The sequence below is a fragment of the Manis javanica genome, chromosome 4, assembly GCF_040802235.1.
Source record: "Manis javanica isolate MJ-LG chromosome 4, MJ_LKY, whole genome shotgun sequence".
Taxonomy (NCBI): Eukaryota; Metazoa; Chordata; class Mammalia; order Pholidota; family Manidae; genus Manis; species Manis javanica.
The window spans coordinates 54145474-54170689 of NC_133159.1; the positions used below are offsets into that span (position 1 = coordinate 54145474).

Here is a 25216-nt window from a genome sequence, read left to right on the forward strand (position 1 = left end):
TTCTATTTTTAGTTTTTTGAGGAACCTCCATATTGCTTTTCACAATGGTTGAACTAGTTTACATTCCCACCAGCAGTTTGAGAGGGTAGGTATGCTGATTTTTAAAATGGCATTGGACAACTGGATAAACATTGGAACAAAATGGTTGAGAATCACCACATCCAAACATTAATTCTATAAGGACTGTAGTACTTAAAGTAAAGGATAAGAGTATACAATTTCTTGAACAAATAGGAAAAGCTCTCTGTGCCCTTTGGGTAAGCAAAGATCTTAGAATATAAACTACACTAAATATAAAATAAAATAATTGATAATTTGACTTCACCAATATTAAAAATTTCTCTTTAAAAAGTACCTACAATAAACTGAACAGGCAAGACACAAACTGGAAGAAATATCTATCTAGCAAAGAACTTATATCACTATTAAATGACATCTGCAAAAATTAATAATGAAAATATAAAAATTTGATTAAAAATGGTCAATATGCTTGATCAGACACTACATAAAAGATGATATACCAAAGGCCAATAGCACATGACAATATTCTCAACATTACTATTAGGGAAATGCAAATTAAAACCTCAATTTGATACCATTTCAAGTCTATAGGATGTCTACTACTTGGCAGTTTAAGTTTAACCATAAAAAGTGATTTTATTCAGAAGTTTCACTCTTTACTGTATCCATGAAGTTCTTTTAAAATCATTTTTACTGAACTATAGTTAATATACAGTATTATATTGATTTCAGATGGACAATTTAGTGATTTATCAATTATTTACATTATTAAATGCTCACCATGATAGCTATAGTTATCATATGTCACCATACAAAGATATTCCAATATTAAAAGCTATATTTCCTATGCTATGTCCATCAACAGATGAATGAATAAAGGAGCTGTGGTACATATATACAATGGGATATTATTCAGCCAGAAATTTCACTCTCAAGTAATCCTAAGAGAAATAAAAATATATGAACACACAAAAACTTGAACAAAATATTTTTATCAGTAAATTCTTAAGACCCCCAAATTTAACAAATTAACTCTCTATCAGTAGGAGAAAGAATAAAAAAGTTGTGACCTATTTTAAAATGGAATACTTAGTAATATAAAAAAAAGGGTGAACTCCTAGCAGATATCATAAAACAGATGGAACTCAATGACTTTAAGTTGAACAAGGAATAGAGAACATACTCTATGATTACATTAATATGAAGTTCAGAAATCTATACAGTGATATAAATTATTATTTCTGAAAATTGTATTAGTGGCTTAATTTATTTACTGGATTATGAAAGGTTTTTTTCAATTTTGAGGCTGTTAGCTTTACTGAGATATGATTGTTATGATTCAGTTTTCCCTGGACCACACTGTATTTTCATTCTTCCTCAAGGTTCATTTCTTGAAAATTACATTAAATTATACCTTTAGATATTTGCCTCTTTTATTAATGCCTTTGCCATTTTTTGATTCCTTTTTCACGGACACTAATTATGTATCCCTGTTTTTCTTATTTATCATTATTTATCTAATGCCTTTAAACTCTTTGCTCATTTTCAATTTACTTTGCTTATTTCCAGGTTTGTTTATTCTCCTTTTTGTTGTTCCCAATTTGGCCTTTATTTCTATGTTGATTTTAATATAGGTGTTGCCACTTCCTTACCAAGCTCTGCCAAGGAATAGAGTATTCATGTGTTATCTTCTTTTGTTGTTTTACAATAGTTACTGATTAGAATAACTATTTTTTTATTTAGTATGCACTACCAAGTATTAGGTACTGTTCTCTGTGTGAGAACTGTTCTCTTCTATGTGATCTTATTTTATAGAATTCATTTTCTCTTTATCTTCTTCACTCTCTATCCTCACTTATGTCTCACTCTTTCTTTTATGTTCTGCATCCACAATCATACACACATGCATACAGAAGCATACACACAGTTTAATAGCAATATATTTGCTTAAACTTTTTATTTAGTTTCATTATAGTATTTTTCTATTGGTGCTGTCTTTTATTTATTTACCTCTTCCTTCCTTCTTCCCTTCCTTGAACCTACCTTATTTGTAACATCTTGTGTTCTTTCCTTTCTGCTTCTATTCATATTTGAATGAAATGAGTTCTTGGCTAGTTATTTGTTGGAGGTTTGTAGGAGGGTCAGGACTTTGTTCCAGGAATAAAAGAAATTTTCCTTTGTCTTAGGGTTAGGTGTATGAATGATTTACTTTAGACTTTATTTCTTCTCAGCTAACCTAAACTGGCTCTGCAGTATTGTTTTTATTTTGAATCCCACATGGGAATGCACCGTAATCTTTTCAGTACTCAGGGCCCCTAAAGCTGTTAATATTATCCTGTATCCTCCTCAAATCAAGCTTCTGCCCGTATCACTTTCTGGAGACTCTTCAAAACTGGCTAACAACAACCTTATTTCTGATTAATAATCGCTTCTCATTCCTTATCTCGCTTGACCTTTCTGTTCCATAAGACCATGTTTATGGTGCCTCCCTCCTTAAAGCTTCTTATGTTCTTGATTTATGCCAAGTATTCTGCCACTATTGACTGTATTTTTTATTCTTCCTGGTATTTTTGACAAATCCTTTTTGTCTTCTTAGTATCCTTCTTTCAAGATCCTACTCCCTTCACATTATTTTGCCACAGGAATGCTTTTTCTAGGGTGCAGACCTGAATATTCTGATCCCCCTGCTTACAATTACTCAAAAACATCTTCCACCTCCATTATGTATGAAATAATGTCCATGCCATTTAGCATCACATTAAAATGTCTTACATATTTCTGTTCTCTATGCATCTTTACAGTTGTGTTTTCCACTGCTTTTCATCCTGCAGAATCTTCAGAGCCAAACTAGATATAATTCACCAAACATACCAAACCAAAATGTTGAATTTATCTGTGATGTTTATTTCAACTGGATTATTCTTCCAATTGCTTTCCTCTAGTGAAGTCCATTCATCCTTCAAAACCATGCTGTGGTGTAAATGTATGACCCTCTTATTCATGCTAATTAGTCCCTGCCATGGACTTCTTTACATAATGCGTAATTCTCATTCCCCCACATTCACCATTGCCATGTCCTAGCCTGTGAGCTCACCCAGGGTAAACTGGGTATCTTCTGTTGATAGCAGTGCCTGTCAAATATGAGACCTATGCTATTTATTATTTTTAAGCAAATGAATGAATGTCTCATAAGATTTAGCCTTGAGACCATTGCCTCATTTCCTGTCAGACACTCAAATATATGACTGGATAATATGAAATAGCAGAACTCATAGGCAGAAATTGTGGATAGTGAAGATAATATTCTGCCCATTCAGATTTAATTAATATAGCCTATGTTTAATATGCTAAACAAATGAGAATGGTACTTATTTTATTATTATCTATGCAAAGATAAAAAGGAATACTACCTCAAACCATCTGTAGTAATTACCTAAAAAGTGAATAGGAAGATCTGTATAACCTTTAAAGTCTGTTCATATTTTTATAAAAATTTGATCGATATTCACATCAAATATATAATTTATCTGACACAGCCAGTAGAACAAATGCTAAACTCTTATATCTGTATCGGCTGTCTTTAAGAAAGCGATCCATTTAGAGTGACAGTCTGTAAACTACAGGTAAAGCCAAAAGACTTTTTGTGACACAAATGATATGATTTAATTTGTTATAAAAGAGAGAAATGGGTGTTGCTTCTTTTTAATTACTGAGGGAGAATGTTCCATGTTATATTCATGGTTGGATAATAATTTAACAGTTTGTTATTTTCTATAATCATCCATGAATGGAAGATTGTTTAAAGGAGTTGGCGTTAATGTGATTTCGGATATTATTCCTGACCTTACGGTGTATCTTTTTGCAATGATTGAAATGTTTACCTTGTCAGATTCATTTTGACCCCGTGCCCAGAGCCCGGAGGACTGTTTTACCCCAGTGAAGCACTTGCTATGTTCACTTGGTAATAAGAAAATTCAGAGATAAATAGGTATAAAGCAGAGTTATTTAAGGTCATGTTATTTCAGTTTTTTATAAGGAAGGAGTTTGAAAGAGGGCATCTTTGTGGTGAGGTGAAACGATAAGACTTAACTAAAATGTTTTGATGGGATTGTGAATAAGCAAACCATTAAGTGAGGACCACTACATGCCCACACTTTCAGGCACCACCCACATTTCCTCTAGTCTTCTCAATAACCCTGTAATAAGATAGGAGATATTTGCCTGTTTTTGTAAATAAGAACACAGTGTCAGAGAGGTCAAGTTAATTTCTCAATGTACCACAGTTACTATGTGACAGAATTGGAATCTCAACTTAAGAGTCTCTGAATCTGCTTTCAGAGAGGTTTCCTTTATACAACTGGCTTGCCTCGACTCTAGTTTATGTTGGAAAATATGCAAATGCCTATCCCTAACGCCAGAAATATTACTGCTCCTGTCATCCTAAAAGCATGAAATGTTTTACCATTTAAAAATATTCATATATAATTGCAGCCGTATCAAGAATATGTACAGGAAATAATTGTTTTTCACCAACAGAAGCCCAAGATTAGAAGGACCAAATGACTTAATAAGGATTCCATAATCACTAACTGGGCTCTGATTGATAGCTAAAGATCAGTGAGATTTAACATAATTGTTTGAGAATTAACTATTCTTCTTCACTTTCCTGATAAAATTTTACTTATCCTTAGGCAGACTTACAAAACCTTCCTGTATGCTACTGCCGTGCCTTGGAAATTCCTCTTTAATGTATTTTATCAGCTGCCTATTCCCGCTGTACTACTGTGCTACACTGTACAATCCTTGAGGGCAGAAGCCATTCATGTATGCTCAGTGTCCATATAGTCCATGGCCCTCAGTAGTGCTCAGGAAATGGCTGTATAAATGAATGCATAATTTAATGCCTACATACATGAGTGTATGAATTGCTTGGTGCTTAAGTATTTTTGTGTGTGTTTAGCATGCTCTCTAATGTGTGTATATATATAAAGCTTTTGCTAAAAACAAACCAAAACCAAAAGAAAACCCTTTAATTTAGAAGGAAACAAACGTAGGCACTGTAGTGGAACAAACTGTGGACCAATACAGGCCCAGAATGTAAAATAATTAAAAATTGAGACTTTACAACTGCCAAGACTCTTTATCTTCTAATAGCTGCTCATTCTATTCCCTCACCCCTTACATATCAGATTTATTAAGTGAGTGTCAAATTCATAAAGGAGTTTGTCGAGGCCTAATTTTGCATCTTTAAAAATAAGCAATTATAGCTTCTGACTATAAAGATTCTTAAAGACCAATGAACAATGTAGTATTTTGGTATTACCACAGTAGTTTCATCCTTCCGCTTTTGAGACTTCTTTTTTCTTGTATGTCCACTTAGATGTGTATCCCTGACCTTTAAGAAGGGCTAGGACAGACTGACCCAGAAGTGGGTGTTTGCTTCTAAATCGGCAGGAATCATTGGTAGAGTTAATATCCAGTTGGCTCAGTTAAGCTATAAATGTCATGCAATTAATTTATTTGAGTTCCTGGGAAGATTCCTCACATTTTTGGGATCTTCCTTGGAGGAAGTCATAATGACACAGTATTTATATTTCTGAGAAAGGAGCACACAGAAATTTTGGGTGCTTGCTCGCTTAGAACAGTAATGAACTGTTTTACTTGGTTATTTCAGTCATCCTCCCAAGAATGAAAAATAGATGATGCACGTCTGGAGTATTTGAGTCTAAAAAGAAGACTTTGACCAAAGCTTCTCTATTTCCCACATGTCCCATGGATGATGTTTGAAAAATATTTTTCTGGTAGACAATTTGAAAAAGCCTAGGGATATAGAACCTGTGAACGAATATCAAGAGTCTTATGTAGTAACTTGAAATAACTTGAGATATTGAAGCAAGGACTTAATTTAGAACAAGAAAATACTTGTGAATTCTTGCTCAAGTATAAGAGAACACAGAGGCAAATTATTATGCCTTTTTAGTTATGTTTGAGATCTATAGTTTTATACACATAATCTAAGCTTTCCAATTTAATGTAAATCTCTTTTAGATTATGTAAAAGAGCTGCTTTTCATAGACTCCGTATGTTCTGAAAACAACCGAATCATATCTTTTTTACTTCATTATTTAAAAAATCTGTTTCCTTTCTTATCCTGAAGTCCCACCTTTATTCCCAATTATCCTCTGTATCTTGGCCCTAACCCATTTTCATTTGCTGCTTGTTCTCTGATAAATAATACTTGTTTATACTTCCAAGAGGCAATGGAGGATAATGATTAATTGCATGAACTCTGCAGGCACAGTGCAGTGGCTGATGAATCCTGTCTCTGTCCTTTCCTAGATGAGTGAGTTTAGCTGAGTCATTTACCCTTCCAGTGCTTCAGAATTCTCACCTATAACATGGAGGAAAAATAGTTTGAGAATTACATTAGATAATGTATTTAAAGACTATAAAATAGTGCCTACCACAGAGCTATTAGTATCCCTAGTAAAAGAGTAAGAATATACATCCTGTCAACTATGCTATTTGTAGTTTACCAGGCATTCTGGTTTTATCTGTTGTGCCCTTTGCTGCTCCAGATTATCACTCCTTTAGTGTGCCAGTGAGAGACATAGAGCACATCTTTTATATTCATTCAAACATTTCCTTGTAAATATTTACTCCTTAGCACAGGGAATATAATGACAAACAATATTCACGATGAACTTTTAAGAGGTGCAAAACTATGCATTCTTACAGGTATATATCATTGTGATAAATACCGTGAATAGGAAGAAGTAATAATGTGATAAGACCTGTGACAAGTAGGGGAAGTCAGTGAAGGCTTTTCTGAAGAAATTTTTAAGCTGAAGGCTGAGGAATGAGTTAGCCAGGAAAAATTGAGGAAGTATTACAGTTGCAGGAAAAGTCCTGAGATAAGATAGGCATGTTGTATAAACCCTAATTAAATGCAGTTTAGCTAAAGATAAGGGGGGCATTCTTTTGGGATAAGGTGGGGAAATGAGTAGAAGCCAACATAGGACATCCTGGCTGAAAAGGCAAGCAATGATAAGGTCTGTAGGGACTTGTATGTCATAGCATTAGAGTTTTGGATTATCCTAAATGTAATAGGAAGCCATGAAGTATCATAAGGAATTTTGTAAAGCAGGAAAGTAATATCAGGAATTTTGCATTTTTAAAGGGTCTCTTTGGAGAGTAGATAGAGGTGGAGTAGAAAGGTTTCTTCCTTTGTTCCTTAGTTATAGTATCTGTAAAAGAACTGTCATCTCCTCTATGATGTTTTCCTTGATGATTTGCACCTGCAGAAGTGACCTCTGCTCATTTTCACCTAATGAAACCATTGTCTCTTCCTGTCACAGCCTTATCACACTGCGCTGTGAGCCTGACACATGCTAAGGATGCATTAAGTATTGTAGGATGAATAATCATTGTTTCATTCCTCTGAAGACTAGACAGTGGGCAGGTTAAGGTCAAGGGTTATGTCATATTTACCTTGTATTACCCACAGTATTCAGCAAGTCTCTGTCCCAGAGCAGGTTCTCACATTTTTTGTTGCTGTTGTTGAGGAATCAAAGAAAAAGAAGTGATCAATATTTCTGATGGATGGAGTGGAGATCATGTACACACTTTAGTGTTTTATATGCTCATTGAAAGTTGGTCATATTAATTGAGATCCGAGAATAGCTGTATTAGGTTTGTGGAAGTTGCTAGAAAGCTCTGAGGGTAGAATTGGAATATCTCAATTTGTGTATGAACAGGTATCCAGTAAATACCTAAATGAATTGAATATTCTTCAGCTATATTGGGCCTTTACATCTGTTTGTAGATTGTCCGTGGTTTATTTTAGGGATAGTAAAAATTGCATAATCCTTTCTAAGTCTTCCCTAATTACATCTTCACTTTGGCATAATGATAATTCAGAGATGGAAATCCTGAGATGTTCAGAATTTACATTATTAAATTGTCCATTGATCTGAGTATAGAGCTTGAATATACCCTTTGAATAAGGGCTTCTTTGTTCCTTCCTGCTTATTTAAGATGGAACCAAAAATGGCTGAAAATAAAACAAAATGATTTATATGCCATTTTATGGCATTGTAAAATCATTGTTATTATGTATTTTATTTTTAACTGAAATATAGTCAATATACAATATTATATTGGTTTCAGGCATACAAACAGTGATTCAACAATTGCGTACATTATCAGAATAAGTGTAGTTGTGTCCGTCAACATACTAATAAATTGCAATATTATTGGCTATATTTCCTATCCCCATGACTAATTTATTTTATAATTTAATATTTATACCTCTCTATTCCTTTCACCTAACTCACCTATACCCATACCCTTCTCTGTAGCAATCACCAATCTGTTCTCTGTATTTCTGAGTCTATTTCTGTTTTGTTTCTAAGATTTCATGAATAAGTGAAATCATATGGCATTTCTCTTTCTCACTTTATGGTACTTTAAACTATAAATGATTAATAAGTGGTATGAGTTTTATTTTTAGAAAGGGAAAAAATTCAACTCTTTATGTTTTCCTATTTAGACAGTATTTACTGGAGAGAAACTCACTAATAAGCCCACTAAGCATGGCTGGTTTTCCTTCCTTCCTTGAGGTATAACTGTTGTACAATGTTGTATTAGTTTCAGCTATACAACATAGTGGTTTGACATCTGTATACTCTAAAAAATGATCATCACATTAAGTCTAGTTATAATCTGTCATCATGCAAAGTTAATACAATAATATTAACTATATTTATATGCTGTATATTACATCCTTGTAATTACATTTTTTATAACTGGAAATTTGTATTTCTTGATAGTTTTCACTCCTTTTTTTTTTTTTTGAGAGGGCATCTCTCATATTTATTGATCAAATGGTTGTTAACAACAATAAAATTCTGTATAGGGGAGTCAATGCTCAAGGCACAATCATTAATTCATCTCAAGCCTAATTCTCGTCAGTCTCCAATCTTCTGGAGCATAACGAACTAGTTCTTACATGATGAACAAATTCTTACATAGTGAATAAGTCATACATGGTGAACAGTACAAGGGCATTCATCACAGAAACTTTCGGTTTTGATCACGCATTATGAACTATAAACAATCAGGTCAAATATGAATATTCATTTGATTTTTATACTTGATTTATATGTGGATCCCACATTTCTCCCTTTATTATTATTATTTTTTTTTATTTTTAATAAAATGCTGAAGTGGTAGGTAGATGCAAGATAAAGGTAGAAAACATAATTTAGTGTTGTAAGAGAGCAATTGTAGATGATCAGGTGTGTGCCTGTAGACTATGTGTTAATCCAAGCTAGACAAGGGCATTAAAACATCCCCTTTTCACTCCTCTTACCCATCCCCAATCCCTATCCCCTCTGGCAACCACCAGTCTATTCTCTGTATCTGAATCTGGGTTTTGTTTTCTTTTGTTTGTTAGATACCATATGTAAATGAAATCATACAGTATTTGTCTTTCTCTCTCTGACTTACTTTACTTAGCATACCTTAAAGGACATCCATGTTGTTGCAAATGGCAAGAGTTCATTCTTTTTCATGGCAGAGTAATATTCCATCATGTGGCATGGAATCAGAATGGAGATTACATTCCACATCTTTATCCATGCATCTTTTGTTGGATGATTAGGTTGCTTCCATATCTTAGCTATTGTAAATAATGCTGCAGTGAACATAGGGGTGCATCTATCTCTGAATTGTTCTTTTCATTTTCTTAATATAAACACCCAGAAGTGGAACTGCTGAATTTTATGGGCAGTTCTATTTTTAGTTTTTGAGGAGCCTCCATAGTGTTTTCCATAGGGGCTGCAATTTATATTCCCACCATCATGGTACATGGGTTCCCTTTTCTCTACATGCTCTCTGACACTTGCTATTTCTTGTCTTTTTGATAATAACCATTCTGACAGGTGTAGGCAGTATCTGATTATGGTTTTGATTTGCATTTCTATGATGGTTAGGTATGTTAAGTGCCTTTTCATATACCTGTTGGCCATCTGTTTGGGAAAAATGTCTATTCAAATCCCTCTGCCCATTTTTTAATCAGGTTGTTTTCTTTTGTTATTGATTGTATGAGTTCTTTATATATTTTGGATATTCCATTATTGGATATATGACATGAAAGTATTTTCTCCCATCCTGTAGGTTGCCTTTCATTTAGTTGATGGTTTCTTTCTCTGTGCTTTTGGTTTGATGTAATCTATTTGTTTATATTTGCTTTTGTTTCCCTGGCCTTTAGAGCCAGATCCATAAAACATTGCTGAGATAGATGGGAAGAGGCTTACTGCCTATGTTTTCTCTAGGAATTCTATGGTTTCAAGTCTTACATTCAAGTCCTTAAACCATTTTGAGTTAACTTTTGTTATAGTGTAATACAGTGGTCCGGTTTCATTCTTTTCATGCAGCTGTCCAGTTTTCCCAACTGTTTAAGATTTCTCTTGTTCTTGAGGCAGGTATATATTGCTATCAACTTCCCTCTTAGAACCACTTTTTCTGTATCCCATAAATTTTGGTAAGTCACATATCTGTTTTCATTTGTATTTAGGTATTTTTAGATTTCCCTTTGATTTCTATGATCCAGTAGTTGTTTAGTAACATGTTTAATCTCCATGATTTGTAGGTTTTCTAGTTTTAATCTTGTAATTGATTTCTAGTTTCATATCATTGTGGTTAAAAATGATGCTTGATATGATTTTAAATTTCTTGAATTTACTAATATTTGTTTTGTGACCTAACACGTGATCTGTCCTGGAAAATGTTCCATGTACATTTGAGAACAATGTGTATCCTGCTACTTTTGGATGGAATGTACTATATATATCTATTAAGTCCATCTGATCTAATGTGTTGTTTAAGGCCAATGTTTTCTGTCTGGATCATTATATATGTTGATGTAAGTGGGATGTTAAAGTTCCCTACTATTACTGTATTGCTATCTATTTCCCCTTTTATATCTTTTTTGATTTGCTTTATATATTTTGATGCTCCTATGTTGGGTACGTAAGTATTTATAAATGTTTTATCTTCTTGCTGGATTTCACCTTTATTGTTATATAATGTCCCTCTTTGTTTTTTATTACAGTCTTTAGTTTAGAGTCTATATTGTCTTATATGAGTATGGCTATATCAGCTTCCTTTTTATTTCAATTTCCATTGGAACATCTTTTTCCATCTCTTCAGTTTTAGTCTCTGTGTGTCTTTACTTCTGAAGTAAGTCTCATGCAGACAGTATATAGATTCATCTTGCTTTTTTATTCATCAATTGCTCTTTGTCTCTTGATTGGAGAATTTAGTCTATTTATATTTAAAGCAATTACTGATAAGTATTTACTTTTGACATTTTATTATTAACTGCTTTCTGGCTGTTTTTGTAGTTCCTTTCTGCTTCTTTGTTCTTTTCTTTCTCTCTTCTCTGGAGATTTGATGACTTTCTTTTGCTTATGTTTAAAATCCTTTCTCATTTTCTTTTGTGTATACACTATAAGTTTTTGCTTTGTGGTTACTGTAATGTTCACATATATTATCCTCTGTATATTTTAAATTGATAGCAACTTAAATATGAACACATTCTTGAACTCTACATTTTTACCCCCTTTTATGCTTTTGGTGTCACATTTACATCTTTTTATTTTATGTATACCTTAAGTAAGTATTGTAATTTTTGTAAATATTACTACTTTTACCTTTTAGTATAGTAGTTTTATAAATGATTAATTCACTACCTTTACTTTATATTTACCTTTTCTAGTGAGATGTTTACTTTCAAATGTTTTCCTGTTATTAATTAGTGTTATTAATTAGCTTCCTTTTAGCTTAAGGAAGCCCCTTTAACATTTAGTGCTGGTTTAGTAGCAATGAATTCCATTAAACTTTACTTGTCTGGAAAACTCTCTTTCCCTCAATTGTGGATGATAATCTTGCTGGATAGGTTATTCTTGTTGGAAGGTTTTTTTTCCTTTGAATATGTCATGCCACTCCCTTCTGTCCTGCAAAGTTTCTGCTGAGAAATCTGCTGCTAGCATTATGGGATTTCACTTGTATATAACAATTTGTTTTGCTCTTGCTGCTTTTAATATTCTGTCTTTATCTTTGAATTTTGACATTTATGTATAATGTATCTTGGTGAGGATCTCTTTGGATTCGTCTTGTTTGGAACTCGCTAGGATTCCTGGTCCTGTATGTCCAATTCCTTCCCCAGATTAGGGGAGTTTTCAGCCATTATTTCTTCAAATAAGTTTTCTGGCCCTTTCTCTTTTTCTTCTCCTTTTAGGGCCCCTATAATGAAAATATTATTCCATTTGATATTGTCCTGTGGATCCCTTAAATTATCTTCATAGTTTTAAATTTCCTAATTATTTTTCCTTTCTGCTTTGTCTGGGTGAGTTCCATTGCTTTTTCCCTAGTTTGTTGATCAGTTCTACCATTTCATCCATCTGCTGTTGAACCCCTATAGTGTATTTTTCAGTTCAGTTATTGTATTCTTTAATTCTGTGGTGGCTCCTGTTGGTACTTTCTTATATTTTTTGTTGTGTCTTGTGAGGAAGTTTTATGTTGGAACTCTTTTCTGTTGTGAAGTCTTGTGTTGAAGTGCTCACTGTACTTGTCCATTCTCCTGGATTTGGTAAGCATCTTTATTACTATTATTTTGAATTCTTTACCAGATAGATTACTTACATCCAAATTACTAAAGTATTTTTCTGAGCTTTTGTCTTGTTCTTTTGCTTGGAACGTATTTCTCTGTTTCCTCATTTTGCTTGACTCTCTGAGTTTGTATTAGGTGAAAGAGTTTCCTTTCTTAGGCTTGAAGGAGTGACTCTGTGTAGGTGATGAAACTTCTCCTTCTTGGTTGTCTCTTGGGTTGTCTCTTGGTTGCCCTCTTGGGTTGTCTCTTGAACTTTTGTGATTTTCCAAACTGTCTGATTTATTTTTGGTATGTTCCTGTTATTGAAGGTGTACTATGGCCTATCAGTGTTCTAAGGGGAGGAATCTCATTTAGCACCTAGTTGCAGGTTGATTGGAAGCCAGATGTTTAGGTAACAGCTTTTAAAGTATGCAAATATATAGAGTCTTATCAAGCCACAATTGAAATCTCTGTTGTCCTCCAGACCAGGAGATCTGGAGGTATTCCCTGGGCAACAGTTGCAGAAATCTTGGTTCCAGACAGGTGTATAAGCTTCTGGAAAGTCCTGTTGAGCTGTATCAAGGCCAAGGTGCTATGCATGGATGGTTTCTCCATGCTTATGTTCACTGGGTGCAAATCCTTAGCCTTTAGATGTGTGGGAAACCTGATACATGCCCCTCAAGCTGAAGCTTCAGGCTAATTAAATAGGGCTTTTTCATAGTCTAGCATTTGTTTCAGTCTACTGTCTGTGCAGTACCCTGGGGATGGTGACCTGCCAAGAACTGTCTTTCTGATTGTTATATTCTCCTGGAACTCAGGAATGCCAGCCCCCTTGGCCTCCAGGGCCAGGTGATGCGGTGTGGATTGTACGTGCCCATTGACTAGCTAGGCAGCTGGAGAGTGTAGTGGGTGGGGCACATTCACTGACTTCAAAAGGCAGCAGAAGAATGTCTTGACTGCCTAAGCCTGTGGGCTTCAGGAATACAGTAGGAGAGTTCCTTGTCTCTGAGTGTGTGCTAGTTTTAAGCTGGGAGCAGGAGAATGACTTCTGAACTTGCCCACCCCAGTGAGGGAGTGGGGAAGTTCTACAAGCACTCACATTCTCTGGGTTCAGCAGGGCAGTGGGATAGTGCCATGATCACTCACCCCTGCTTGTCTTAGGAGAGTACCACATCCAAGCTCACCCACCTGTGCTAGTGGGATAAGTGGAAAGTACAAAGGTGATGTTTGTCAGTGCCTTTGTTTCTGGGGAGTTTCAGTTGTTCCTCCACCCCAGCAGATGCTCAGAGATTGGCAAGTGCATCTCCTTCACACATAGTCTAGGCATTTTTCAAACTGCTGTTGTTTCTCTGGGTCTTGGGGCAAGTGAGACTACACAAGAGACCTTTAAAAGGGGAATCTCAGTTTCCTGTAGCACTTTGGGTCCCTTGGACTTAAGCCCTATTGGCTGAAACCAACATGGCTATCATATTAAGAAAGGTTTTTTTTTTTTCAGAAACACTATGGCCCAACAACAGTTAATCAGAGAAGTTCTGATTAGACTGTTCTACTGCCCTTTTTCCTAAGAAGTTTTTATACCTTTTTACAACAGGAGATACAATAATCAATACATCAAAGCAGTATGTCAAGGATACATTTGATAATGTCTTTAAATAATAGATTATGCACATTCTGGTGCTATGTGTGAGAAGGAAGGTTGTAGGATTGTTACTCATTCTCCTAAAGAATTCTATGAAAGAAGTGAGAACCAGGTTCCCATTCATTTTTGTCTTTGAACATTCAAGGTTGTTTCCTTTCTGTGCAGTGGTTGAGGGGCTGTGACAGTCTTGCTAACATAGATGAGAATGGCTGTATGGTGTCTTCTCAGTACAGCATGAGTTGCCCTGGCTAACTTAGGGCATCAATAGCTTGCACAGGTTTCCTTGCCTTGGGGCTACCATGTTATTTCATAGTCCCACTGGTTTTCTAAGCCAGACATTTGGGGACTCATCTCTCTGGTGCAGATCCCAGGGGTAGAGGTATCTTATGTGGGACACCAATGCCTCATTCCTCCAGGGGAAGCTAGTGACATCCTTCCATATTTTATATTGCTGTGACAGGGGTTTTTGGTAAGACTGTATCACTGCCTTTCCTCCCCATCTTGATGTGGTCTTTTTATCCTTTATTGTAGAGAAACAGTTTGTCTAGCTTTCAGATATTTTTGAAGAGAGAAATGGTCCATACGTAGCTGTAGATTTGGTGTGTCCATGGGAGGAAGTGAGTTCAGGGATCTTCCAATGCCACCATCTTGTGAAAATTCAACTGTTAAGGTATTATTTATACAAGGCTGGGAATAGTTTGTCATTTTCTCACTGTTTTGTTATTGTTGGAAATTAACATTTATCCAAACAAATTGTATAGTAAAAATTCTTTCTTTCATGTCAACATGTGTAATGACTTCAAGTTTGGGTCCTAATAATAATTTACAGAGAACACATTTTATAGTAGAAATTGGTTTGAAGTCTTTGTTCAGGAGACACATTTTACTCAGAGCAACATTTAGTCTAGCTACTTTGCAGTCTGATGACTATAAAAAGAATGCCATTATCTCTGTTACTTATTCTCTCATGATAAGCTAATGGTTTAAATTCATATTAATTCTTAATGCTTACCAATTTTTATCTCAAAGTCCTTGATGCTTATTACCCAATTAAACAAACTGGTTTTCTCTGTAGGAAGAGCTTACATCTAAATGTTGGGTGCTTAGAATCTTAAGAAGTTTGATATAGAAAAACTCTTTTTGTATTATATACACATTAAAAAAAATTGTTTGCTCTCCATTATTTGCATCCCACTACAGCAATTTTTAGGATGAGGCACATTTGTCTCTATTGTGTATCTTTCCAACAGTCAAATCCAAAAGCAGCTGTAATTGAGTATAATGGTCCTGAGTTTCTGAAAGTGTGATAAGATCAATAGATGCAAACTCAAGGGAGGAATTTATACTTTATGTATTGAATTCTGGATATGTTTATCCACTTGTTGAATCTAGATAGCTGATTTTTATAGTTTGTATTCTACTAGTTTCCTGAAATTTCATTAGATTTATAATATTCATGGGTTATTTTAATCCAATCCCTTTACAACCCCTTGACAATTGACGACACCAAAGGTTCAGAGCGAGGTGGACAGCTATTTAAGTAGGTGGTTGTGGGGCTGCAAATGGGGATAGCTATTCTGACTCCAACCTGTCCATTTCCTCCCCTAACTTATACTAGGTTAGAAGCTAGCTAAAGCAGAAAACCGTTCTTTCTTAAACTAGACTTTATAGTAGTTATTTTAAGAGGTTAACATATTAACTGGTCTGCTGCAAAGTTTTTTGGCCATTTGTACTATATGAATCAGTAAAATTTCCAAAGAATGAGAAGACTGACATAGCTTCCAACATTTACTTTTCTCAGTTGAGGCCACTAAGAAACAAAAGGAAAAAATGCTCATGCCCCATTACATTATCATCATTTAAAGTAGACATTTTAACATCTGAAAGGATGATGAATAGGACTCTTCCTGAAGCTAGAAATGGCAACTGCAACCCAAAATATAGGACTAAGGCCCACCAAAAATATCACACATCCTCTAAGGAAAGCTGTTTACAAAAGTGGTCAGGCAAACCCTTTTGAAAGGTCACCATATGGTTTCTGATGCCAAACATCACTTCAGCAACCTCCCAGTGCTCATATAACCAGACTGTGGGTGGAGGAGAATGGAATGTGAAGAGGTATTGGAGAAGTGAGTTACTGGCTTATTGAAGATGAAGAATCATTTCTTGAGATCAAGGGCATTTTCAATAAAAGGTGGTTAACTGCAGAGACCAGCTCTGCAATCCAGCTGAACCTGAGAGAAGTAGGTGGGAGATTCAGGGAAAACACAGAGATAAATACAGGAAAGACACAGAAACCAAAGTTGGGATCAGGAGGTTCACTGACTGCTGGTGGTGGACAAGTGACACAGTTTTATTTCTGAACGCCGCTTATATACACAGGCTCATAATGATGTCACTTCCGGGCTGAGCTCATACCTAGTGTCACTACTGGTTCACGTGTTCTCACTTCCTGTGACTGGATCCAGTGATCTCACTTCTGGCCCTCCACAGTTAGCTTCTGTATCCCTTGGGTTCTAGCTAGGAAAACAAAAGAGATTTAATACAAGAAATTGGTACTTATCACTGTAGGAACTGGCACTACCAAAGAGTTGCTCTAATGCTAGTGAGCAGATTGCTAATGAGGATATAGATGGGGGGTGTTGTGTGGCCAGTGTGGGTCTACAAAAGGGTGTTCCAAAGTTGTCTCTACTCCTGGAAGGAGGAATATAGTTTCTTCTTTCTAATTCTCTCTTCCATTCTCTCATTAGTGATTCCCATTGTCAGGAACTTCCTGCTCTCCTTGTGACATCTTGAGCAAGGAAGAGAAATGGGAAGAGAGAGCAGCAAAGCAGCCTATACCTACACCACTTGGTATGACAAGGATGCGTGGGCTGCTTCTGTGTCAAGTGCATTGTGGCTTGAGCCATCTTGAAATTACTTCAATCAAGAGTAGACTGTTGCACAAGTAGATCCTACCAGTAAGAATTTTTAAGTCTCACAATGGGGATGGGAGTTGAGACTAGAAAAGTTATTTTTTTTTCCTAATGGTAAAGCTCTTACTTATGCCTAAGAAGAGAGCCAGCATTTGGACACCCTGCCTTAGAGAGGACATCAGAATACAATCTCTTTTTGTCAGAAAAGCAGTGGCACTTAATAGAGGACTACAGTTAAATGCCCAGTTAAGTAAGAAGACTTTTGCTCCTTTTCATTAGCTCTTCCACTCTGCTGCAATGTGGCAGGAGCTAGTACCTGAAGAGGAAAAGAGTGAGGAAGAAAACAAGAGTAGACCATTCCTTCTTCCTGCTCCGAGTCTTACACCCAGGCCATTGAGTGGAACCCCACAGAACCTGGCCACTGAACTGGGAAAAAGGAAGAATATGTGATTTAAAGCAATCATAAATTGGAATTCTGGACTCAATCTGAATTGTTATTAAGGAAGATAAAATAGGTTTGACTTTGTAGATGGAAAGCAGTTATTGGAGAAAAATTAAAAACAATACATATTATAAACTACCAAGTTCAGAATGCTCAGTAAATCAATTACACACACACACACACACACACACACACACACACACACACACACACACTTTTTTTGAGCATCATCTCAGAATAAAGGGCAGTCTTTAAATTGGAAAAAACAGCTTTCTTAAAAACTCAAAATATTTCCTTTATTTTTCTCATCTCTTCATAGTTTGGTCTAGCATATATCCATGATGTAGGATTTTAGAATTATTCATTGAAATTTCTATCAGCCAGGATTATTAGTACTGATAACTGCAACCTGTTGAAAGAGAAATTCACACTAGTGCTCTAGGAGCCAGGGTCCTTTCCCTCATATAAGCTTTTTAATCTCTGTGGAGAAAGAAGAAAGAGGGAAGGCAAAATTATATAGTCTATGAATATAACAGAATGTTGTGAAAGATTAATATGTTTAAAAGCGTCTTTTAGGTGGTAAAACATAAAACCACAGGAAAACTATTAAAATATGCCAGAAATGGAACTTATAGTTGTCATACTTACTCATCACCTTAGAAATTCTTAGAATTACTTTGTTTTAATGAAGCATATGGTATTTGATTTAGTGAGCAGCAAATTTTGCTAAAGGAAGAATAATCTCAAATTAAGAGAACCTGACCTCTTCTCTTGTCTACATTTGCCTTAATTTGAGACATTGAAAAACTTCAGTATCTTTTAAAAAATTACTCCTTTTTGTTCTTACATGATTAGGGAACATAGTTCCAGAAAACTGATTGACTTAACTTGTATTTCCAACATCAGAAAATGAAATAAAAATCATTTCATTCACTTCTGTCTTGAAATGATGTGAAAAAGACCCAATCAGCTCCATGGTGATAGGTTAAGAGGCTTAGCTTTAGAACCAAATGTTCTAGTCTGAACTGGTGGGATGTATGATTTGGGGCATATTTCATTACTGTTTCAAGACTTGATTTCCTCACCTGTCGTGATTTTTGTGTCTACCTCATTTGCTTGGCTACTTTTATGAAACACATTTGAAATCATGTATGTATAGTTCTTGAACTAGCATAACATAAATTCTCAATCCATGTTAGCCTAAATAAAAGGCAATTGACATCAACAATCAGCAGTCATACAGCATTTATAACCCTTATTCTCCTATGTTATGCATATTGTAACAATATAATATTATAATATGTAACAAATGATATTGTATGTTATTATATAATAATATAATATAATAGCATATTATAATGTGAAACATATTATAACATTTCTTAGAATATCTAAACAAATCACCATTGCCACCAAAGAGTGGTGTCATAAAATTATTTTTGTCTAATAAAAACAACTTGAGATAATGCCTGCTGACCTTTTCTAAAAGCCATAAAACCATTCTAGACCTTGAACTAGATTTTATTCATTCATTCTTTGAACAATTATTTATTGAGACACTGCTTTTTGTCAGTCACTTTACTGGGCACTGAGAGGAGATATTTTTAAATTGCCCTCTGGCTTTGTAGAGGTTTTACAGCAAATCTATTACCAGTCAAGTTTCTAGCAGGAAACAGATTGCACTCCCAAAGGGCATGAAAAAAGGGTTTAATGGAGATACTGTTTGCAGTAAATGTGGGCAGGATTTAGGGTAGCAGTAAGGGGATGATGAAGCAGCATGAGGCTAGCAAAAGTGGAAAGCAGCTTCCAGCTTATGTCTGAAGGGTCAAGTGGAGACAGTATTTAATGGAACCTAGAGAAACCTGTCACCTTAGAAGAGGGGTGCCTCCAGAATGGTGACCTATAGTAGAGGGCACAGGCCAGCAGAGAGGGACCTATTTTTCCTTCTGACCTCTGTCTGTTGCCTCTGCTTCCTATTGGCTGAACACACCCAGGAGCCAGAAGTCTGGATAGCCCATGTTCCCAGTCCCTGAGGACCAGGCTGCCAAGGCATAGACAGGATGGAAAAGGTGCAGCAGTGGATTTAGAGGGGCAAAGAGGGAATATCCAGAAAATAATCCCTCCTGTCTTTTTCCTTGTTTTATATAACAGATGTTGAGTTTTATTTCTGAATATAAAAGTAAAATTATCTTTAGTGTATAACACTTAGAAAATTGCTTTGTAACTGGAGATCCTGCTTTTCCCTAGCCAGGACATGCTCTCAGTTGAAGGCACATGAATTTATCCAGTAAGCTCTCATACTCAAAGGGTTATATAATATAAATTTATTTCCATGGCCTAGACCTCAGAAAAATACTCTCACTTGCATCAGTAGTGATGTTACTCTGGCACATTTTGTCTTTCTGCCCATTCTAAATTTCCTTTGCATGGCATCTTCCTATATGCACCACAAACTTAATACAATAAATTCCTTTCTGTATTTTTACACGCCATATTGTTCTCTATTATCTCACTAACAAATTCTGCTTATTATTTAAGCCTAAAAATAAACCTCATTACCTTTCCAAAGCCTTTTCTGAAACCCAACACCAACCTCTTCTTTATCTCATAGGAGAGCTTTATCCACCAATAGGATTTTAGCATTTAATTTTACTCTTCGGTTCACTCATTTTACAAATATTTTTGAGCACCTACTGTTTACCAAATATATATTTAAGATATGTAAATCTTTCCTCCTAAACTAGATCTGAAATTCTTGAGGGCTGGATTTGCATTGAGTTTCATTTGGATCCCAAGTCTTACTCCTTATTTCTGCAGGGAAAACTTCATCATTGTTCCTCCCTGCTGAAGATAGCCTAGAGAATTCTACCCCAGTTATGTTGTTTCATCCTATTTTTAAGTATATTTCCTATTAAGCAAAATGGACATAAGATAAAAATTAAACTTTGCTTCCTATATTTTTCCCACTAATTTAGTATGTGAAGCCATTTTTTAGAGAGTACTTTGGCGTTCTTATTTTCTTCCCAGAACCGTACTCCACTACTTTTAACTCTCTGAAGTTGACTACAAATAACATTTATACCTTGATAGTCCTGAGGGCCAAACTTATCAGTCAATGTGTTTCATTTTGCGACATGATGTGAAACAATGACATATGTATTTTATTTTATTAGCTGTGCAAATTCAGTTGGCACTCTCTTTAAAATGTATGACACAGTAAGTTTTATAGCAATAAAATAATTAAAAGATAAGTTAATATTTTCATGTATATTGTGGGCCCTTTGTGTGTGTGTGTGTGTGTGTGTGTGTGTGTGTATGTAATCATTTTTTGGCTTATAAAATAATACATCACCAAAAATTTGGAAAATATGGAAAAGAAAGAAAAATGTCCTATAACTTTACATGATGTACATTATTATCATTTTTACATGGCTTCTTTAATATCTTTGTCTGGTTTTATTTTTACAGTTATAATCATTAGGTATATCTAATTCTGTATACTGCATGTAACATTTAAATTTTGAATCTTCCCTTTTTTTAAACTTAAAAGTCTAAACTTTTTTCAGATTCTACTTTACAGAAGCACTCGATTGACTATAACTGTGATAAAAGACGTCTGTTACTTGTCTACTTTTGTTAGGTTTCAAGCAGCTTTTGAGTAACAGCTGTAAAATCCTGCCTATCCTGTTTGGTCAGTGTTAGAAGGCCTCACTAATTCCAATCGTTCCTCGGTGTGTACTGAGGAAATTCTTTTCCTTTGCATATTGAATCAAACACCTGGTAAACCTGTGGGGTTGTCTTCCTAGAACACTTAACAAAGGCAAAATTTCTCCCTCCCCCATCCTCTTATCTGCTGTCAGTTCCACTGCCAACTCCTGCATAATATAGTCAAATTATGTGTTGGAAATTCAACCCTGGTTTCCTGGGTGATGGTACAATGCCACTACTTAGTATTCCTACTCACACAGCTACAATTCCATCACGTTCTTAATCTATATATATCTTCATGTTTGAGCTTTTCAAATCAGTCATGCACTAAGAGTTTAAATGTACAGAGTGAAAAGACAAAAGAGCTTCTTGAGCTTAGCAGGTCAGTTTTTATACCAAGATTCTGAGAAACCACCATATGGACTAACGCCTCTTGGATTCAGTGATTTCTATAGTGTATCTTTTCCAGCTCAATTTTGTAAACTCAGAATTCTTCATATTCTCTTGTAGACTTTTGTACGCTTGAACTTTAAATTTGGGCTTGTCTTAATAGCCTGGGTTTTCATAAACCAGTAACTAGCTTAACTAGCTTTTCTCTGGAGCTGCACAACCAGACACACCCTTAATTTTTGGTAACATTACTGAGGTTCTTTGTTTCTGAAGTGGCTTCAAATGATCTACACAAAACAAGTATCATGACCTGTAGTATCTCTACCTCAAAAATGGGCAGGTTTGTGTAATTTAAACCAGGGAATTCTAACTACTGGTTGCTAATATTCTCTGTACTGAATGCTGGCTTATGTATTTATACATGTAAGGTTTAAACTAGTGGTGATATTGAAATTAAGATTTTTTGGGTCATATTTCTTATATTACTTTTTCTTTTTTTGACAATAGTATCATACAAAGGGTCTTATTCCTTAAATTCTAAATCTGCTTGTTTTAGCTGTGTTATCTTGACCATATTATTTTTCCAATCTTCTGTTCTCTCTTAGGAAAAAAAAACATGAAAATAATCTCATAGACTGTTATGGGGGTTAAATGAACTATCATGTGAGAGAGTACTTTTAAGTATAAAGCCACTTACAAATGAATATTACTTGTATATTCTTAATGACAGTTGATTATTTGGGAACCAAATTATTAACCTCTCTTATTTTTCTGTCCTCAATAGCTTTTTACTAATTTCTTGGATTTTTGTATTTTATGAGCCTCTTTCCTCACATATCAGATTTAATTGGCCTGGAAAATTATAGTATTTACTTATCTAAACACATTGTATGCAGTCAAATATCAGCTTGGAGAATACAAATAAACCACATATTTGTATTTACCTAAGGATACCAAGTGGTTCTTTTTTTATGTCTTTTTTCCCCGCTAAAGGTCTTAAAACTTGTGAGCAAAGCTGCACTGAATAACAGACATCCTAAGAGGACATATTTTTCACCTCTATAATGAAGAAAAGCAGGAGTGTGATGACGGTGACAGCTGATGATGTAAGTTCCAAAAGTCAGAGTTGCTCGATTCCACCTACTTTTGTCTGTTCAATAAACAAGTCACTCTATAATTCAGGTGGGCAGGTTGTTTAACACCCCAGTGTTGTCATGGGTATTTCTGTGACCCAGACATTGCCAGCAGCTGGACCCAGAATTCCATGAGACAGACAGCAGGAATGCTGCCTAGTCTGCAGCTTGGATATGGGCTCTGTTTGAGCTTTGTGGTTTTCATTCACAAAACCATCAATATCTCATGTATGTCATCCTAACTTTTAGAAAGTTCACTTTCCACATTGCTTGTATTATCAGCTCCGTGATGATTTTCTTCCATACTTTCACCCTATTTTACTGATATTCCTTGAGAGTGACCTCTAATGTTGGGGTCTTTGACAACTGCTAGTAAGAAGTTTGGGGTGTACACATCCCACTCCAGTGTGGTCTGCAGAGTAGCAGCATTAGCTTTACCTGGTGTTTATTAGAAATGCAGAATCTCAGGCCACACATCAGCCCTATAGATCAGACAGTACTTTAACAAGATCTGAGAGTGACTAGATAGGCATCATGCTTGAGAAGCCATGTCCCAGGTCATCTGAAAAATCTGTAAAGTCACCTTCTTCATAGCTTTGCATTTTGGTCAGCTGAGATTAACTCCTTTACTTTCAGTTGACTAGTCCCCTATTAGTGGGTCTTTAAATGTCCAGTTCTTACTCAGTTTCTGTTTACAACTGAGCTAAAAATTATATGCTACTAATCAGATGTACAGAAGGAGCCGAGGGAGGGAGGAAAAAGAAGGAATTATCCTTGCCTTTGTAATAGTTCATCTTATTGTTAAGCTTCTGTTCCACAGATGGGAGAGGGCCTGAGAGGAATTTGAACTTGCCAATTAATGTGAAGTGGTGTCTTTTAGGTAAATGCCCAGTATTTCAGGATTTCTCCTAGTTTTTAACCTTCTCTTTAATCACACAGCATTGGGCAAAGCAGACTTCACCTTAATTAACATAGTAGCAGGTGTGCATATTGTCCTTTCTGACTAGTGCCTGTTGCCCACGTGAGGAGCAGCTCATTTGCCCAGGTCTGGGTGTCAGTCTCAGTCCTTGGTCCCATGCTGCTTAGGCATGTGACAGTTGTTCAAGTGATGATTGCTCTCAGCATAGGCAGTGGACCTCAATTCGCTGTCAGTTTGACCTTCTGCCCCACTGCCTGGGCTCTTTCCCTAACCTTTCAGTGGGATTCTAGTTGGTCAAAAGATTCAGCTTTTCTTTCTGTCCAGCTCATCCTATAGAGTCCTCCTTTGCCTCAGGCTGCAGCAAAAGCTTGGCAGGTAAGCTGAGGCTAATTCTTGGCTTCCTTCTGTGTCCCTCTGGGGGCTTGTGGGAACCTCTAGGACCCACAAGTGCACAGGAAAACTTAGCTGTGCTATGAGGCTCTTGACCTCCAAAATACTCTCCTTTGCCATTGCCATTTCTACTCTTTTGTGTTGAAGGTGCTGGTTAGTGTTCTGGTGTTGTATTTCCTTTCTTTTTTTCTCCAATCTCTCCTCCTCGACTACATGGAAACTTCCCTAATTAATATTCTAAGATCTCAGGTGGTAAAAAGCTATGTTCAGACCTCCACGCTCTGCTCAGGATATCTCATGGGAAACTTCTGGAATTCAGAAACCCTTTCTCTCTTTAAAGGAAAAAATGCTTGGGATTGTGCCTTAATACTATTTACGTACTGTGTGCTCCAAGATTCAATTTTTTTGGAGGAATAAAATTAAGCAATGCATTCCATCTATAAAAGATAGACAACCATTCTTTCTTTTTTACTGATTTTTATAGTAATAATCCTGATCTTCTCTGAGGCATTTGTTGTCACAGTTAAAAGATGAGGGAGAATGTATAAAAAAGAAAAGCACATTCAAAGAATATTAATCCAACTGAAGTGGGTAATTATTTCCTAGAGTTGCACTGTTCAACATAGTAGCCAATAGCCACATGTGACTCTTAAGCACTAGTTTGAATGGAGATGTGCTGTAAGCCTAAAACAGATCTTAGATTTTGGATATATAGTATATAAGTTTGAAAGATTATGTGATATTTAATTAATAATTTTTAACATAGATTACATGTTGAAATGATAACATTTTGGATATGTTAAGCTAAATAAAGTATTACTATTAAAAGTAATTTCACCTGTTTCTTTTTTACTTTTTAAATAAGACTCCTAGAAAATTTAATATACATTTGGCTCCCACTTGTGGCTTGCATTTAATTTCTAGTCTATGGTGATGACCTAGAACTTTTCACTACATACCTCAACCTTGGAAGTACAGTGCAAAAGATCATACTGAATGTTACA

At 35.5% G+C, this 25216-nt stretch overlaps 1 protein-coding gene across 1 annotated transcript in view; it reads left to right on the forward strand.

The window, feature by feature from the left end:
* PDE4B (phosphodiesterase 4B) overlaps nt 1-25216 on the forward strand; it is a 549746-nt gene that overhangs the window by 90934 nt on the left and 433596 nt on the right. The window contains exon 2 of the mRNA XM_073234084.1: nt 22764-22876. Coding sequence (XP_073090185.1) covers nt 22835-22876 — 42 coding nt within the window. The 5' untranslated portion in view covers nt 22764-22834. The remainder of the gene's footprint in view (nt 1-22763; nt 22877-25216) is intronic.